General features: G+C 42.3%; 1 protein-coding gene across 6 annotated transcripts in view; it reads left to right on the plus strand.

Moving 5' to 3' along the window:
* Positions 1-20,155, plus strand: part of arhgef18b (rho/rac guanine nucleotide exchange factor (GEF) 18b) — a 60,079-nt gene that overhangs the window by 13,977 nt on the left and 25,947 nt on the right. For 5 of the 6 annotated variants that reach the window (XR_004764718.1, XR_004764717.1, XM_035412760.1 and 2 more), the window contains 3 exons: positions 949-1,132; positions 15,172-15,239; positions 17,080-17,146. Coding sequence is in view for 4 of the 6 variants with exons in the window: in XM_035412760.1 (XP_035268651.1) it covers positions 949-1,132; positions 15,172-15,239; positions 17,080-17,146 (319 nt within the window). In the remaining 2 variants the exon portion in view is untranslated. The remainder of the gene's footprint in view (positions 1-948; positions 1,133-15,171; positions 15,240-17,079; positions 17,147-20,155) is intronic. The other variant, XM_035412757.1, reaches the window with a different exon arrangement.

Consider the following 20,155-nt stretch of genomic DNA (forward strand, 5'->3'; position numbering starts at 1 on the left):
GTGCACAGGAAACTGAAGATTAGTCTACATTATATATATATATATATATATATATATATATATATATATATAAACCTTGGCCTTAGATGAGTGATTTATATTAAGTGCAAATTAATCAACTGGCAAATGGTAGTCCTACAAACTGGAGTCTGGCATTTTGAAAACACTGCCACCTGATTAATGAACTGTGAGTTCAGCGATAAAGCAAGCAGTTATAAGCCAGACTAGCATTCCTGTTGACCAGTCTGAGGAATACTTTGTGGAAGCCCTTGAATGCATGCTTCCAGATTCATTCATTGAAGGTGCACGATCACAAGTATGTGATTAGAATGCCCTTAAGTGAACATTCCAATGCTGCTGTAACAATCACTACTGGTAACTGAAAGCAAGAACACTGACTTAGAATTTTTTTTATGTTCCAAAAAACTTGCTTTGCAATAGGTTAAAAGATTGATGAAAACAAAACCCAGCATAGTGTGGATGACTTTTTTTTTTTTCATTTTTGTCTCAATAGTGATTAAAAGTTGTGTTACAGAATGCCGGTTTGTACAATGTATTTTAAATACATTGAATCTGTGAATCCCTGACATGGGTGCTTTTTGTTCTTCTTATACCCTAACTTCCCCTCATTAAAGTGAAATAAGGTTAATGTCCTTAGCCTACCGTGCTAATCTTCTTATGCACGAGCAGGTCTCATTGTAGTTCTCCGTACGTTTGTTATGTAACTGTGTTCTGTAAAAATAAAATTCAGTATCATATCACTGTGAGAGAAATGCGTGAGGAAGCAGTGTAAAATAACATAGCATAGTGACAAGAACAGGCCATTCAGCCCAGCAATGCTCGCCATTTTCCTAGCTAAATTGTACCGAGTGCTCTGATGACCTACAGGCTAGTTCATGTCTAATAGTACACAAACACTAACGATGGTCTGTGTTCCCACTCCCGCAGGGTAAGGGTCGAGAGAAAGAGCCGCAGAAAGAGAAGGGGAAAGAGAGGGAGCCCAAAGAGAAATCGAAGTTGCGCAGGAACAGTACCTCTGGGCACCAGCTGGTCCCGGGCATCTTTTCCAACTGTGCCACCTGCTCTCTGTGCAGCAAGAGCCTATTGAGGAAGCATGGTCTGCAGTGTGTGAGTGAGTACTGCTGCCGCATGTCCCCCAAACACGCCCCGCCGCACGCCCCCACCCTCCCACGCCCCCCTCACAGGCCCCACCACATGCCCCACCCTCCCACGCCCCCCTGGCACACCCGCACTCTCACAGCACAGCCCCCTCACACACCCCTCTGCATGCCCCACCCTGGAACGCCCCCACCTTCACACACGCCCCACCGCACGGTTCGTACACGGCCCCCCCTCCCTCGCAGGCCTCTTCAGGGGTCAGCGTTGTGCACGGCTGACACCCTTTTACGGGACAACTCACCGTCCCATTACATGTTTCCCCTCCCTAAGCTCCCTGTCTGGACTCTTACCATCGGTCCTGGTTTTACTCTGCTGCCTCATTGTCTGGGGAGCAGTGCTGTGAGAGAGCATGTGAATACTGTATGCCTTAATTTTTTCAGCTGCGGTTTCATCGACTCCTGCTCATGTCATAAGATACTACTTGTATTTTTGGACTTGTCTGACTTGTTACTTCCCTTGCATTAGCAGTTTGCATCAGTAGTGCAGAAATGTATTGATGTAATTCAGGGAGTGCTGGTGGAGCACAGGCAGGTTTTAACCCTCTAAGATGTAAGATCACAAATATGTGATTAGAAAGTTCTTTACTGGGCATTCTGATGCAACAATTACTACTGGTAATTGAGTGCAGTGGAGTTCTAGAACACTGACATAGAATTTTGAAAAACCTACTCTTCAAAGGGTCAATGTTGTGACATGCCCCACAGTCAGGCGTCTATATCTAGACTGTGCCGACAGTGGGAGGCAGGGAGGGTTTTTCCTGTCTCTGCCGAGTTAAGGCTGCTCCCCGGGCTGATTGGGTGGCTGAGGTCCGTCCTGGGTGGCTGCACAGGAAGCGCACTCCTCCGACACAGTGACCGCGCAGATTAGCCATCATGCTGCAGAGCGAAAAGAGGCGGAAACAGGCGGAATGTGCTAGAGAAGTCGCTTTTCTGCGCTCTCCCAAACTGGCGGAAAATCACCGCTGTGACGGATCAGGCTCGCCAATATGATTGGGCTTTCCAAATTGGGAGGAAATGACAACTGGGGAGAGGAAAAATCATTATTAAGAAAAAGATAAGCACATAAGTATGCATCAGTGAGATCCAAAGAGAGCAGTTTAGTTCACCGTCTGTCCTCACCGACTTCCTCTTTCCCACGCGTTAGTGAAGCATGAGCTGTTAATGCGGTCCTCCCCTGATAAGAGGTGTGCATGCAGTGTATGACACTGGGAGTAAAGTTCAGAATAGTTACCTACATTTTTAATAAACAGGACTGAACTCCAGCTGAGGACAGGGAGATGGGGCTGTTGCACACCGTTAGCAGCGATAGCGCTAATAGCGTCAGCGATCGTTCTCTAAAGTGAGAAGTGCCGGTGGCACGTAACACCTGTTTCTAGATTGGAGCATCGGGGGGAAAAATGACAACGAAAAAAGAACAAGGGTTCTGCTGCCACTGAAGGGGGATGTCAGTGTCACCTAAGCAAAGGGCTGTAGACACTTCCATTTCTCTGTCCCCTGCTTGCTGCACGCTCACACAAAACAAAGCCTGTGGTGCTTACTGGGCAGAGAGTAAAAGGCCCTGTAATGATTTGTTTGGGATTTCTGAGTTATTCCTTTATACAAACCAAAAATACAGTATATCAATCAATCAAACTTTATAAAGCACATTTCCGACAGCGGGTGCAACTCAATGTGCTGTACATAAAAAGACAGAAAAAAACAGGGTGATTGAAGTATATAAAAAAACATTTAAGACAAAATTAAAATCAAGACAAAAATTAGGGTAAACGGCAGCAGTAGAGAAAGTGGTGCAACAACAAACACAGCAGACAAACAAGGTCGGGTAAATAACAGAGTAAATAGTTTAAAATATAGCACACTGTACTGTGGGTATTTATGAGAGTTGCTGCTTTGATGCTTTGTGTTGTTCGTTCTATGTCCCAGGAATGAATTAAGAAAGGTCAGTCATTTTCACTTTAATGGAATGTTTTTCTCTTTGGTATTGCTGTACAAACTGTTGTTAGACTTAATCTAGAGCTCAGTGTACCTGCAGTGTGCTTTGTCTTTAACTTGAGCAATGAACTAAAGCAATACGCGCCACAAATTGTCACTTTTCCCCCCATTTTGTTTTGATATATGTGCTTGTTGAATTAACAAAATGGTTGTTTATTAAATGGAAAACGGAAATACTTGCTTGAAATGTATTGCTCAGAGTTAAGGTCCAACCACATTGAGGTTGAATTTGATAAGCGGCTCAAAATAATGTTTGCTGGGGAAAATTTCACTTTCACTTTGGTGTAGTGAGGTGTTATAAAGTTCGAAGCTCATTTACGGTCAGTATCACTCCACGTATTTGTATTCTGATATGTTTACAAACAGGGCAACGAAAAATGTTTCTGTAGTGATAATTTTTTTAAATATTGTGTGTCACAGTCCATTTTATTGCTGGTTCTTGTTGAGAAGGACAAGTAAAACTGTTATAGATTTTATACATATATATATGTGTGTGTGTGTGTGTGCGTGTGTGCCTGTGCGTGTGTGAGTGTGTGCGTGTGTGCGCGCGTGTGTGTGCGTGTGTGTGTGTGTGTGTGCGTGCGTATATCCACCATAGAGCCAAACAATGTGGCAAATTGAGAATTCACAATCTGCCTGCTTATGCCAGAATTTACACAACCTTTCCTGAAAATCACATGACTTACTTTTGAGGAATATTGGAAAGCCTTTAGTTTTGCTTCTTGTTTTTGCTTTGTATACTTTTTCATTTTTATAAGCGGTAGAAAATATCTTAAAGATGACCGGTCCTTATCATTTGCAAGAGAATGCGGATATTAATGTTTTTCCAGTTCTTAGAATTTACTTCTGCCTGAGAGAAGTCTGCTTTCATAATTGTTTTGGTGACGTTTCTGTGCAGTTTGTTTCCCTTTTCCTTGCAAGGCTGCATTTTCTGGTAGCATGTATTCAAGAACGGGGAACTCCCCATCATTTTCTTCTGAAAAATCCCTAATTTTGTTTAAACTTTAATTAATACGGCTCTGTTAACAGCTAAGAGCTACTGTATATGTTAACACCACTGAGGAGAGGAATAGGAGGTTTGTTGAATTTTTTTGCTACCTTCTTGTCCAAAACACTCATCATTATGTGAAGACAGTATATATCACATACATATCCCTATCTCTATGCTGTATTTACATTAATGCTTTGTATATACGAGATACTATTGTCCAGAGAAACTTATACAAGTCACAAATGAAACACATGCAATTCATTATTACAGCTGTATATTGACTGAATAAATCCAGATTAAATACCTTGTGGGAGGATAGAATGGGAGTGCCCCACCTAGGAATTAAACAGGCAGCCCCTAAATTACAGGCCTAATTCCTTTACTGTTATTACATTACATTACATTACAGGCATTTTGCAGACACTTTTAACCAGAGCGACCTACACAACTTTTTACTTAGCATTTTCATTGTATCCAGTTATATTGCTGGATAAATACAGCTGGTTATACTAGAGTGTCATTGCTCTGAGCATTTATGGAGTGAAACCAGCTGAAAAAACTATTAGCCTAGTACTCGACAGTGCTTATATCAGCTAAATAGCATTCCTTATAGAGTTCTAGTATAGTATGTACTGTACAGTAATCTGATATTTATAAACATATAAAGATGTGGATTTTTGTCCAGACTAATCATGGTTTTAAATCTTCAGAACAGAAACATTAAAAGATTTTAAAAGCTCCATGCTCGCTGACACTCCTCTTTGGAAATATTAAACCATATTTTGTCAGGTCCAAGTGGGTTATTGGTTGAAAACCTGAATTGGACGTAAATATTACTTAAATTCAAATTCACTGAAGTTTCCTCCTTATTTTATATTGTGACCCTAAAAGCATAAAATATTTTGTGCTTTGCCTTTTAAATGTATAGGACACTGTACCAAACTGTTGCTGTTAAATGTTGGCAGAAGAGAAAATCTCTACCTCATTTCTTTTTTCCTTCACACTAACCTGGAGCTACCAATACATATCTATATTAAGAGCTTGATTGAAATTAAATATTGTGAATCATACATTAAGCTTCCCATCCATAAATGGGTTGTATTTGTTTATGCAGAGCCAAGCAAGGAGACAAAACCCAGGGTCACTCAGACTCGCATATTAATTTAGAACAGTGACAGGGTTGTTTGGGAATATTATTTATGGCTGTTTAGATTCGGTTGCTTATTAAACAAGTCCAGCTGATATATTTTACAAGGCTCCACGCATGCACAACTGTTTCAGCTGAGCATAATGTAACATTAACCAGTCTGAACAGTGCTAGTACTGCCAACAGGACATCAAAAAACACAAAGGTAAAATGGCTTCTGAAATTGAGAGACACTTGGTTGTATGTCAGCCTTCTCAAACCTGACAATCTGATCCATTTGGCTTTTTCTGTTTTTCCACGCTGGAGTGTATAATAACTTCAAAAAATGGCCCTCAATGGGCCTGAAGATAACATCACATTTAAAGACCTTAGCTTATGTAATCAGCACAGGATATCAGATAATGTCTGAAAAACATGGGGAGCCATACATTGAATTTCCTCAGTAAATTTGAGCCGCTGCCAAAACAACATTACAGTAAAAGAGACATGTTTACTTGTCGCTTTCCAGTTGTAGCCTTCAGCATTCCAGCAGTAGCAGTTCTGAACTGGTAAATACTGCTTTAATAATTTGCAGTAATGTAGTAATGTCATAGTGGCAGTTTTGCATATAATGTATCTTGGAAAGTAGGCCACATTGTTTTTGTTGCTGTGCAGTTTTAATAAATTGTGAACAAGTATTCACACCTTTGATTGCATTCTGCCAAGGTGTTCTCCTATAGGTTTCCTTTACTGAATTTTGGGAATATCTTGTGATAGTACTGACTGACTCTACATGAGTAGCATTGGCTGCTCTTTGGCAATCTTATCATTTGTTTCTTCAGGCATACACATAGTGGCAGTTAGGGTGTGGGATGTGAGCACTGTGTCTTCCTTGATGTGTGTGAAGATGTCACAAGGTTTACCATCTGGCAGAGATAACTGAGATTAGGTGTTTTATTCGTTTTTTATTTTGTTCATAATTTCCTGCACTTGGATTTTAAGGGCTCCAATCATAGCCACTGTGGGAATTCCCTGAATAGCAACAGGATAGTGGGAATCTATTAATTCATAAACAGGTAAGCTATCATTCAGAGGGAGTCAAATGAGGGCCTATAAATACTATGCCATACAACAGTACTTTCTGTTGATTGTTACGTGTATCCCTGAAGCTGCGATTCCCATCCATTTTAGGTCATCACTGAAGACAAATTGAAGGGGTAGTGATATTGTATTATATAGTTTGTATTAATGTATTTACATTCAGTTGAATGCATTTTCTTCAATTGAATTTTATTTTCAGACTGTTAAAACCACACCCCATTGATACCCAGAACAGACAGGTATTTGAAAAGGGAGAAAGCAATCCCATAGTACACTGATCCAATGTGTTTATAAAGAAAGACCTGTCTTTCCTGTCAAAATAAGTTATTTTGAAACAAAAAACATATAATAAATGTTCCTAATTTACCATCATCTATATTTTAGTTCAGTTGTGCTGTTGTCAATGTCAGAATATGGGGGCTGAGAAAAAAAGATAGTTTTACCTAATTTTCAAATTTGTATGTTTATATTTAGGTACATAAATAGACCATTCCTCTTCGCTGATTTGGTATTCACCATGCCTAACAGTTGTAAAATACTACTGAAGTGTGTAAATGTTAAGCAGATTACGATTGGATGTAACTCATGTGGTCAATGCCTTTGGTTGTGATCATTCGTAGTTAAAATTACATACTGGCCCCCAGACTTAAGAGGTGTGTAATCGTACACAACTTGTGTGGTCATTCACACTCAGTTCTCCTGACTTGAGAATGTGCTTATCATGACTGCCGAAACCGTGTCTGCGTGCAGTGATGCGACCACCGTGTCATAGATTTATTTATAGGCATTAATAGTATTTAGAGACTTCTACTGTACATGCACTGTACAGCGTATTGTAAACGCACGAAACACAAATACGATGCGCTGTTGCGACCTTATGTTGTGCACACAAATAGTGTGAGTGTCCCTTTAAATGTGGACCCAGCCCTAAGGGATTCAGGCTGTGGAATGCGTTGTGTAGAATGTGTGCCCGTGATTGTTCCCACAATGCCTTGAGAGATCGGTGAATAGACTGGACTGATTACCAGGGTGAGTTGGAATTATTAGTTTTTTTCGCGTTTATGGGATTCATAATACGGGGTATACCTATCTGTGTGATGAGTCTTCGATAAACAAGAAGATAACAAGCAGATGTCGCTAAATAGCTAATTGGCTGGCTACCTGTAACGGATAGGAGAAGTACATGAAGATCAGGTGGCTGTACAGTTCTATCCCTGGAGTTTTGTAGTTAGCTTGCTAGAGGTTAGCACTAGCTTAGAAATGATCCCCAATCAACAATGCACTTAGCCTGGTAGCTAGGCTTTTTGATGACATGTAGGCCTTCCCTGTCATTTTAATTACAAATCACTGCTCTCTTAAAAAACTGTTAGTTTGCTAACTAGCCTGCTAGCTTGCTAAACGAAATGTTCCTACTATGAAATGTAACTTGGGTAGCTAGGTATGTGCAAGTGTTTGGTTGTATTTTGCTAACTAGGTCGTAGGTATGACGTTATATATGTATAGCTATATTTATGTTTTCATAACTTGCTGATATCTTCGGCGTTAGATTGATAGCGTGCTAACGTTAGCAATTTGCTCGCCAGCTGTGCCCATTCAATTGTTTTGTTTAGTTGGGTCCTACAACAAGCAGTGATGTTGTCGTAATTTGGCTGGCGCTACATTCTCAGATGTCTGATAAAGGCTGTCTTAGCTTGTTAACTAACCAACTTGTCGGCTTCATTTGCTTAGGCTGTTGTTCATATGGTTCAGTTGTATCAGTCATTTAGTCGCTTGGAGAATCTCCTTAACCGAACCCAACGTGTAAACGCTGCCCATCTCTCCGGATTCAGTACGGCGGCTTTAGCTTCAGTATTCAAATATGAACGTTAGTGAATCTATGGTATGTTTATTAAATTGAGAGTTTGATCTACAAGTTAATATGCTATCACTCTAGTCAGTGGGGTGTCATGTTTGACGATGCAGATTCTTGAAAAATTTGCTAACCTTTAGTTGTCTTAGCTTGGTGTACATCAGTGAAACGTCGTTAGGAAATAAAGTATGGCCTGCGTCTCAGGTTCGCACTCCGCTGTCTTAGAAAAGCAAACATTGGCAGGCTACCGTTAGCTTATTTGTAATTTTGGTATCTGTGTGTAGCGTGCATATTAGCTTGCAATGTGAAAGTAACTGAAGATAATTAAGTTAATATTTCGGCCTTCTGGTTTGCTGGTGAGTTCCAGCACCCTGCTCATTTGTCTAAACACTGCAGAAGTTTGTATTGTTGCTGCGTAATTTTAGTAACAGTACGAGTGCATGTGATACACGCGAACATCCTTGACTTGGTAACGTAGGGCATTATGTGTGAACTGTGCTACGGTCTAAAACAAAGCCCAAGATCAATGCATGTGTCATTCACCAGTGGAGATGTTAAGTACTGCTCAGTGGATTCTGATGTTCAGCATCCCCCGTTTCTGCTTTTGGAAAGAGTGCTACACGTCTTTCTAAAAGCAAAAACACAATTTACTCTCAGTAGACGTAGTGTCCAACCTCTCCGTATTTACGTTAAGAAGTGTGGAAAGGCTGTTATCATGACGTATTTATTTGAAACCCGCTCTGAGCATTTAATGTTGAACTTTCGTGGGGGTGGTGTGGGGGCGTTAAAGTGGCCACATTTTCCAACTATCACAGCACCCTGGACCTCCAGTGGTCACATGCTGTTAATTGTACTTGGCAGAGCCGGTGGTGCATTACAGTTCACATCAGTGCCTTTGAGCAGCTTTGAGTCTGTGAGGACACAGCGCGTGCATGCATGGCTGCCTCCACCACTACTATGCAGCTCAGACAGGCAGTATCAGCGGCTTTGCCCTGCTTTATCCTTGTGGAGGTTCGCTGTGGAATAGATGGCTAGCCGGTGTGGTGCTTCGGCCTGTTTATTTTTTAAATCAGTGATCGTAGTTCCCGTTTCCGTAGTTCCTGTCGTAATTGGGTCAAGGCGCGGCCCGCTAAGGGTTAATGAAAGGCGGCGTCGTAAACCGCTGAATAGGCCCGGGGGTTGAAAAAGCTTGCGGTAAAGACGGTTTTTAGCCGTCTCCTTTGTGCTCTGTGTGTTGCTGTAGTAGAGGTTTTAAACAAATTATACTTGCCTTAGAATGTGGGTTTGTGGAACTGTTCTTCCCAAGTAAAACAAAGCCTTTAGATTTTTGCAGGATTAAGGTACATGGGAGGGGATCCATCTACTGTGTGTGAAAGTTTCCTTTTTGTGCGTTGGTGTAGTTTTTGATTTTACATTCAGGCTTTCAAAGTGAAACTTGGAAGCCTTGGCCATCCCTCCTCCTGTGTGAGAATATGAGTAATCTTTATTATATGCATGATATTTAGCTACAGTGTTCTTCTCCAAGACCTCCTGTTCCACCTGTTTAAGCTTCTTATGAGGGCAGCTTCTAGTCCTCTAGCAATAATGGAATGGACAGGTAGCCAGTTTTCTGCAGCAGCTGTTTAGTTTGTACAGGTTTCCTTGGATAGGGGTTTCTTTTACATTTGAGTGATCCTGATGACCAGAGTAGGCTATGAAAAAGGTTCCTTTCACGTCCCGAAGACGGAGCAGTCTTATCGCTCAGTTTTTATTTTGGAAGTGTTGGCACCGAGCTTCTCACTTTCCTGCTCTGCTCTGTTTTGAATAATCTTTTCCCAGCGGGAGCTGCACCTGATTTGACACTCGCACCTGCTGCCGCGGGCCTCCGCACGTGTGTGTGGTTTATGAGTCAGGACGCACGCTTGTGTGTGTGTGTGTGCCTTCAGCGTCTGAGAGAGTGCATGCTTGAGTGCAAGCTTGTGATTGTCAGTGAGTCAGGAGGGTGTGTGTGTGCTTGAGCAATGTGAGTCAGGCAGGAGGAGTGCTCCTCCACCTTGTGTGTGTGTGTGTGTGTGTGTGTGACAGAGAGGGGGGGGTCATGTTCCATCTCCCTTTGCTTTTCACCTGTTTAGTTGCTCTAGCTTCTGTGTCAGCAGGTGTAGGGAATAGTGGGATCAGCAGTCTCACAGTTAAACATGATCAGCCGTCTCACAGCTGCACATGATCAGCAGTGAGTAAACAGTAGCTGATACTGTCTCTGAAACACCCATGTAGCACAAGTCCACTATCGTGATATATTTTTTATTACTGCCATTTTTCCATTGCGTACTAATTTTGTGTAAAAGCTTGTTTGTCTAGTATGAAGGGAATGTGTGGTTTATGGGTTTGATTTGTGGTACGTATCAACTAAATTCAAATCTACTGTGATTGTACATAATTACTTGTACATGTTTTTTTTAATTAGTTTTAAGTTTTAATTTTTTTTATTTTTAGACTTTCTTACACATATCTATTTTGGAGATGTTCACTGTGCCAAAACTTTTATGTGTTTAATGAACTTGTTCATATGAGAGGTGTATTTTCAAATAGGTTTTTGGGCCAGGCCTTGTAGCCAGCTTTGACTTTTTTCTCTTCTTCTTTTTTTGCCCTGACTGAGGCAGTGTCCTGCTGTTTTTTGTAGTATTGACAGTTACTCTCTGTGCTGGCCTGTCTGGCTTAATTGGGGCCAGAGGGAATCTAGCCTCTCCTCGCCTCGTGTCTGGATGTGTTTGGCAAATAGTGTGCAATTTGACACTTCTGTGCGCTGAGGTAGGAAAGAATGTCAGTGCGGATGCTACCGGCCATTTCCCCGCAAAAGGAAAAATCTGCTTCCTCCCACCATTGCGCACGTTTGTTAAGCATTGGCAAACAGCTGATATGTGGGGTGGGAGCCGACAATGAACAAACTCATAGGCATGCTTTTCTGTAGTCCACTGACACTCATAGGCGTGCATTTCTGTAGTCCACTGGCAATCGTAGGCGTGCATTTCTGTAGACCACTGACTCTCATACGCATGCATTTCTGTAGACCACTGACTCTCATAGGCATGCATTTCTGTAGTCCACTGACAATCATAGGAGTGCATTTCTGTAGTCCACTGACACTCCGGCGTGCATTTCTGTAGTCCACAGACTCTCATAGGCGTGCATTTCTGTAGTCCACTGACATTTCTGATATCAGTGCCAGCGCCGGTTCTGAATTGGACTGATTGAAGCTGTGGGGAGATGGATAACATCAGATAGATAATATTTCTGCTGTGTAATAGTAAATTTCTGAGATAACATTTCTCCTGTGTAATAGTGAACTTCTGAGATCCGCTCTACTTCCTGTCACTAAAGAAGCCATGTCACCATGCTCCCTGCTCCTGTCGAATGGCTGAAGGTAAACAAGTGTGGGCTAGGTTGGTACTTTGACGGAAGATCTTCTGGGAAAACGGAGTTGCTGGTGGAAGTGGCGTTGGTAGACCAGTAGTTAAATCGTGATCCTGGGTCACTGTGGTCATTAATAGATCCCATGGCAGTTATCGCAAAGAGCAGGGAGTTCCCTGGTGTCCTGGCTAAATTCCCTACCTGCAACCTAATCATCCCCTGATTTAATTGGATAAAAAGTGTTCTCTCCCTTGCCACCTCAGTTGATATACGGTGAGTGTCTGGCGCAAAATGGCTGCCGCGCATCCTCCGGGTGGGTGCTGCACACATTGGTGACGGTTGAGGCGAGTTTCCCGCTCATCACTGTAAAGTGCTTTGAGTCACTTTGAATCAGCCCGTGGGAAAAGCGCTATATAAATGCAAGGAATTATATGAACGCAAGAAATTAATCAGGTAGTGGCAATTTGTTCTTGGTCAGCAGGTGTGTCTTGGATGGTGTCGGGGTAGACATTACACCCAGGTCTTATTTTATTTTCTGCTGCCAAAAGTTAGGATCTTGACAGAAGCACGGCAATAGGCCCGAAGCTGGGTTCAGTCAAATCCGTGAAATGAAATCTGTTGGCTGAAACAACGCTCCAGTTAATATCACAGACCAGAGCAGCAGTCTGCTCTGCTTCCACACACTGACCTAAGAGCGCTCGTTGTCGTGGTACCAGTTACTTCGGCAACGATAGTGAGGGTGGGGCTTTGGTTCTGTGAAAACTACTCTAAAAGCATCATTTTCAACCATCAAGGTAAGGTTTCTTTGTGTTAATGCGGCCTCTCAAATGACAAATTTTGACTGGAGAGCACCCTTTTAAAGACAAAGATACACAGTTGGAATTTGGCCTTTTATCAGGTAACCTTTTGTACCACGTTTCAAGGAAATATGAGCCGTGTGTGTGTAAGAAGCATAATGACTTCACATAGAATGGCCCAGTAATTGTATATCACAGTAAATTACACATTGTGGAGCTCATTGGAACCGTAGCACACGCACCGGTTAGCTTGCCAGGTTTCTCTGACATGTCCTGTAATGACAGTATATCGCTGTCTACACCCTGCATCTAAAAGGTTTCTGAATCATCGTGATCATGAGGCTATTACTCATTTATACAAAATAGCAATCGGTCTGTCTTTACTGCCTGCTCTGAACCGCACAATCCTGAAAGGGAAAAGCGGGTTTGGGCAGCGATGCTTCCAGGCTCTGCAGATCACCGAGGCCTCTCTCCGCCAAGCAGGTGAGATCGAAGCAGAGCAGAACTACTGAGCCCGCATGTCATGTCATAAATAGGAACCGATCTTCGGACGCTAATGTGAAATTTGTTCAGGGCTGCTCGTTCAGGTCATTGTTTGTCAACCCGATTTTAGGTTGAATGGTTTTTACATTACAGATTTACAGAAGAGAAACCGCAGCATGAACTTTTGTAAATTGGAAAGAAGGCATCTTTCCACAAGGCCGGCTTGCATTGATTAGGCCGTGCTTATTAGTTTAGGTAAGAACAGTTTGCTGAACCACGTTCAGTTTTATTCCATGTGATTGAAGGCTTCTTTTGATTTTGGTCATGTGTGCGTTTTTGTGTCTCCCTTTAAATTGGAACATTTTGAATTTATTATTCTATAAGTTGCATGTCATAATGACTGACAGGACAGTTTATCTGTCAGTGCTCATTTGATATCATATCAATATGTATGAAGCATTAGCTGGTTGCTAATGCCCAGAGCTAACCCAGGGGAACTGCCCATGATGTAGCTGGAACCAGGGTAGTTCTCAGCCCTTATAAATCAATGAAAGGAAACAGGAAGTAATCACTTGGACACCAAACAGGTTTTAGGTTTTGCCTAAGTGTGTGGTGGTTGCTGCATATGTTATCTTGGAGATATTTCTGTCTCCTGATAACTTCCTGTTTCCTCCAGGTGGTCTCCAACTGCTCGTCAGAGCTTCCCAATGGCAGTTTGACCGTTTGGTTGGACTGCTACAATACCTCTTCTTTTAAATGCATATTTTTCCACACACAGTTGTAAAACACACACATACACACGCATGTCAAATTACCCATTTTGAGGGCAGTGGCATGTCCTGTGGATTAATTGGGTACTCCAGAGCTCTAGCTTGTTTTCAGAGGCGAACATGTCTCGAGTCTGAGGGACGATGAGCGGCGGGGGTCGAGTCCGATCCGGAAGTGAACTCAGTGACACGACTGCGGGGGGAGGGGTCATGGCCTAAGTACAGCCTGCTGGTCCTGCTGGTCCTGCTAACAAGGCCAGCACGTCCCCCTATGTCCGCTATTCCCACGCTCAGCGGCGGCATCGATCGCCGCAGTCCGTCTCCACTCCTGGAGGGTGGAGTCGCAGGATTTGCTGCCTATGGCATAATTTAAAAAAAATAATAATCTTTGAGACACACTTGTTGTTTTTCACTACGGCGCCAAGTCGATATCTCGCTAATTAAGGCCAGCTATTTATTTCTCTGTATTTCTCTAATGTGCCATAGAATGACTGCTTTAAATAAACTTGCCATCAGTGTTTCTGTGTTATAAAAGATTCTATACTTCACATTAGGTGGGAAAGCATGTGCTGTTTGATAACCCAGCAGGTTTTATGTTTTAGAGAAATGTTGGAAATTAGTCTTGTGACTAATTGAATATGAGATGTGTTGAAGCTGACAATTTTCTGATGAATCATTTTCTTTGAAAATTTGTTCATTTTTAGCATACAGCTCATACATCGAGAGGTACATATTCACATTTATCGTAACTTATTGAACTAATCATTTTTAAGATCTAGTGTATAAGTCTTCTTGCTGTATGATAAATATGTATGCTGGATCTCAAAAATTTGGGAGTTCCTTGTCACTTAGAAAAGCATAAAGATCTCAAAGGGCCCTGGTTAAATTGCTTCAGATCACATCATCCTTCTGCCAAATTCTTGAAATTGTCTCTTTCTTCAAGGGTTAGTGTACATGATCCGAAGCACTGGCTTTAGTGGAACTTGTGGCTTCTGGTTTCTACCAGCACTTTACTACTGTCTTTATATATTTGTCTAGTTATACATCTATATTTGAAATATGTACTACATATTTTTGTAGTTATATACTCTTATACCAGCATATTCATTCCTAAAAGAAGTCCAAGCTCCTGTTTCTTGTTCCACTAATATGTGATTGGAATGTTCTTAACTGAACATTCTAATGCTGATGTAACATTCCAAGAAACCTACTCTTCAAAGGATTAATAGGATAGAAAATGAGGGATTGTGGTGAAACTGTGTGAAGGCCATATTTTAGTAGAGTATTTCTTTGGCAGTTCTGCTGCTTGGTGATGTTCAGAGGCATCGCTGTCGCACACAGCTGCACCCACACCTTCAGACGTTGACGTGCGGGAGCTGGAAGAGCTTCCCTTTCTCCTGACAGGTTCTCACCTCTGGAGACGACCGGGGGAGGACGGGGGGAGGACAGAAGTGTTGAAAGCGAAAATAAAACTAAACCCTTGTTCACCACCTTCCTCAGATTGTGCTGTGAACGTCCACAAGAACTGCAGGACCCTGTTGGCCGAGTGTAGCAACAGCAAGAGCAAGGTACGTACAGTGGGAATAATTTCTTTTTTCTGAAAAGAGTTTTCCCTCCTGCAGTATTGGCCATCCTTAAGACTTTTCCTTTTATTAATTTGAAGGTACGGTTTTGTGTTGATTTTCTGGGAATTTCATTTTCTGTAATTATATCAGTTAAGTATTTTTAAAAATTGTTATTTGCTTCTATAAAGAAGAAATAAAGTCTAAATGCTCTCCTTTAGTTATGGTCCAAAGACAAAGCGATCGTTTAATTTTTCATGTCGTACATTTTGACATGTAGGGCTTCATCAGAATTGACCCAACAGGTCAGCATTAGACGCCACACGGTGAAATCAAATGATAACATTTTTTTTCTTTGTGCCTGTGAGTTCATTCTTTATTTTCTAATGTGACTTAAAAAAATAAAATAAAATTTTAACTCCGCTCCAAGAACTTCTTGAGAGCACTTTATTCTGTTCATTAAGAAGAACCCATGCCACACTCGGCCCATATTGAAAACCAGCAGAGACCCCTGTGTAGTGATAAATGGAGAGCTAGGCTGATGCCGCTCTTAATGGCATCCTACCTAGCTGGCGAATGTGACCTGCAATGCCATTATTGTGAACCCGGACCACTACTGCGAGATGCGGTGGAGTGTGTAAGTGTGAAATGGGGCCTCTGGACACGTTTTTACACTGCAGCGGGGAGCCGGGACAGGGTCCCTCTGACAGCGACGGCCAGCGGCTGGGTGTGGCCTTTTACCCACATCAGCACCGCCGTTCCGTTTAGGCTGTGTTCCTCTGACACGCCATGCTACAGTCAAACAAAAAAAAGGCCCGGTCACGTGGAGGTTTATCTCCGAAAAGCGGTTAATCATTGAGCAGACTCCAGCTCTGGAATCCGCGACAGCAGTTTGCTTTTCCAATCGCGCAAAAAATATTTCCTCTTCGTTCGTAGCAAGCAGACACTGTCGTCTAAACGCCTAAATGTGAATGCTAATTAAGCAGCGCCTGCAACAACGCATGTTTAGTTTTTCGTTTTTGTTTTACAAGCTTTGGAAGTGAATGTGAATCTGAGATTGCATGGAGATCCCAGATTGAGCATGAGATGTAACGTACATGAGAATGTAAGAATATCGTACGTAACGGCAAAAACGCGGCATTCGCCGCCTCATGGGTCCTCAGATGCGGTGCTTCTGGGACCCTGTCGGCTCTTTTACCGCTTGTCCAAATTAGCAGCGTGCCCGTTGTGGGGCGCATGCTGCTAACCCATGGTGTGTGTGATTCACCTGTGAACAGTGTTGACTCTCTCACCTCACAGTGCACTGTGCTTGACAGTCTGCCAGAGGAGAGACAGCACTAGACTGTTCTGTAGAACAGGGGGCTGAATTGCGGGCGGTGATGAGACCGTTCCTGGTAGAAATGTTATGGGCTTTAGTTAATATTTACCTTCCACTGCCACCATCAACATAAAGACTGCCTGCAAGCCCCACTCGCTCATCACACACACGCCACACACACACACACACACACACACACGCACAAGTGTACACACACACACACGCTCTGTCTGACTGTGAGGAATATATTCAATTTACACAGACATTTAAAAAAAAAAAATGTGTTTATTTATTTATTTATTTTTATAAACAAAGGCCTGTGGTGAGTAGCTGTATGGCAGCCATGTCTGCAGTGTCAAGCACAGTATCCACAGCAGTCAAAATGTCACCGGATACGATATTAATTTAGCAACTACTACTCTCTCTCTCTCTCTCTCTCTCTCCTTCTCTCTCTCTGTCTCTCTCTCTCTCTGTCTCCTCTCTCTTTGTCTCTTTCTCTCTCTCTCTCTGTCTCCTTCTCTCCCTCAGCAGTTGAGGGACTCCCTGCCGAGAAACACCGGGGTAGTGCAGAGTACTGTGCAGTTCTATAACCAAGGTGAGTGAAGAGAGCCACGGTCTTGAGCTAAAGGCTGTGCTTCGCAAAAAACCCACTTCACTGCAGTCCCCCCCTTGTTTTTTCATGTAATTTCTCCCAGAGTCAGTTCACCAGCTTCAGAACTTGAAGGCAAACACCATGCTGTGGCTGTCTTTGATCTTCGCCTGTCACCAGGTATCAGTTGGGATGGAGATTAATTATCTCTCTCCGGTCAGCTGGTGTGTTTCCTCGGTCGCTGCCCTTTGATTGGATAAATAAGCGGGTGACCTGTTTCCACCTGGGGCCGCAGGATAATACAGGTCCCTGGAGGTCTAATTAAAGGAGGCAGGCTGTTGTGCTCATAGGAGAATCCAGGCTCATCTGGAAGGATTAGGGAAGAGCTACCTGTATCACTCCAGTGTAAAAGTAAACAGCCAGGTGTGGGAATTCTTATCCTGTATTTCACACCCTCCAGGATATCCCTGATTAATCTGCGGTAAAATTACAGATCTGCAGAGCTCTCCATTCGGTTTCGGCTCCGTTAGTGTTCATCATTATAATGAGCGTGTTTAATGTTTGTGTAAGGCTGTACGATATGTGTATCATCGTGTTTTTTTTTCAAGCGTAAGAATAATCGCCTCAATGGCATCGTCTTTATTTCTTTAATCATACATGATGATTAGATTACATATATTGTGCAGCCCTTTGTTAATGGCTCAATTAATGTTTACAGGTCACAGAAAATTGATGTTGATGCTTACAGGCTGATGGCGAATGACTGTTGCAGTTAATGTTTTTAAGCTCTAGGGGGGAAGTGGTCATGCTATTTGCACTGAAATTTAGAATGCATTAAAGTCACCCAGAACATTTGGTCTTGCATTTTAGAGGACATGACTTTCTACTGATCAAGTTCCGAAAACATAGCGAATTGTTTTCTTGAAATAGGTGTTTAACCTGTGCTATTGACGGTACTCAAATCTAACTAGCTGGCTATCTCTGTCAAATGAAATCGGGTTCTATTTGTATAGCACTTTTTACAGAGAACGCTCACGAAGATGCTTTACAGAGTAACAGAGGGCCAAAATTAGCCACATCCAGGCCAGAAAGAGGAAGCGAGTGAGATAAAGACAAAATAAAATAAAATAAACTCTCCAATGTGGGGGGAGGGGGAAGAGCAAGAGAAAAAACTCTCCAATGGGAAGACATTTCTGAGAGAACTCTGCTGTGGAGGGGGAGGCCATCCTGCGCTAGCCACCCCCGGTGTAGAGTACAGCTGGAACGGAAGTAACACAAACGTAATTAAAGGGCCCATCACAGCAAACAGGCAAATGGGCTGAGCGGGTTACAGTCCAGGTATTAAACCAGCTGGTAAAGTAGCAAGTCCAAACAAAGGAATGTTTAATATCTGCACTAGCACCAGCGCTCCAATAGCACGCAGGCTTCTCTCTCATATATTCTCAGAGGAAAGCCAGACTCGAGCGTGATTCAAGCGTGACTCTAGTTCAAGTGGGTTTTGCTGCCAGATTGAATTCTCTTATGTTTCCAAAAGAAGACAACTCAATGTTCGCATATTTGGCTGCATGGTAGTTGTGAATATTATGTGGAATACACTGCTCCTGTATTGCTGCTATGCAATAAAAATCACTAGTCACACAAATATCACACACCGTGATATTTTGATAGGAGTAATTAATCTGTGTTTGTTTTTAAGTTCATTTGTTCTATTGTTTGTGCAGCCAGATGTGTTGAAAGCAGATGACGGTCTAATCGTCTGGCCATCACTGTATTTGACAGTGTTGGAACAGCCTGACATCCTGGCATTTTGTGGCGCCGTGGCGATTGGCTCATTAGCGCACCCGACACCTCTCCAGTAAGCAGCAGAGACGTTAATAGGTTGAAGAACACTCGCTGGATCGGAGGGCCTGTCCTCCACAGGGAGCCAGAGATCTGGAAGCTTCCAGCAAATCCTGCTCTCTTCCCCCATAAAAATACAAACGGATTCATACACCCTTCTGTCAGAATAACACGTTGTAGAAAAGACTAGGAAACATACTGATGGCCCGCGATCACAGTATGTGTCATCCAAGGATCAGATGGTAAGGTGTAGGGGGAGGGTTACAGAATCTGTAGTTATGAATCACTGACTTTGGCTTTACTGTCTTCATAACCATATAGTACTCAGGTTCATGGGCTTTTGTACCGTATACTTCAGTCTGATGGCAGATTGTTTAAAATTTTTAATGTGTTGTCATGAGGAAGGACACGTACTGATAAAACCTTATTTTAATTACATATGATTATAATGTATAAAAATGACATTTAAAATGAAAATGAAAATCAAATGAAATTTGAATCGTTGATTTGTATCGTAATGCATAAACACAACGTAGCATGTGGTAGGCAAGTTAGAGCAGTTTCTCAGATGACATAGAGAAAAATGTCTAATGCAGTAGTGTTGCAAACAATAAAAAGGACATGGTGTATTTTGAGGCAAGCTCTTACAAATATACACTGTTGGGTATTATACCCAAGCCTTGCCTTTAAAGGCGTAGAGTCAAACTGACCTTAAAAGAAACTAGGAGTGTCACAAAACTGAAGTAGCCAGAGGAAATGAAAGCCTTGCAGGTCTGTGCTGAGGCACTTTAAAAAAAAAAATTTAAAAAAAATAGGAGAGGTCATGTTTTGTGCAGAAGTTCATGTACATTTGAGATTTGAATATCAAATATGTCCCAATATATGATTTTTAAATTTTATCTTAATTTTTTGCCACCAAAGCATTTGGTGGTTAATTCATGCTGACCTACTGTAAACATTGTGCATTTCAGTAATCCAGACATGATGTGATTTGGGTGGTTCAGTCAGAGAAGTATGTAGAGGGGCTCGGAGTGAATCTGGTCTTTTATATAATGGAAAGCAGGCTGCCTCTGTGAACTTAGATGAGCCTTGCTACACAGACAGGCTTACAAGACATCCCAGCCACCCCTGGTGTCGCTAATCTGCTAATCACTACGTGAGGGAGAGGCAGAAAGG

The sequence above is a fragment of the Anguilla anguilla genome, chromosome 4 (genome assembly GCF_013347855.1).
Source record: "Anguilla anguilla isolate fAngAng1 chromosome 4, fAngAng1.pri, whole genome shotgun sequence".
Classification (NCBI taxonomy): Eukaryota; Metazoa; Chordata; class Actinopteri; order Anguilliformes; family Anguillidae; genus Anguilla; species Anguilla anguilla.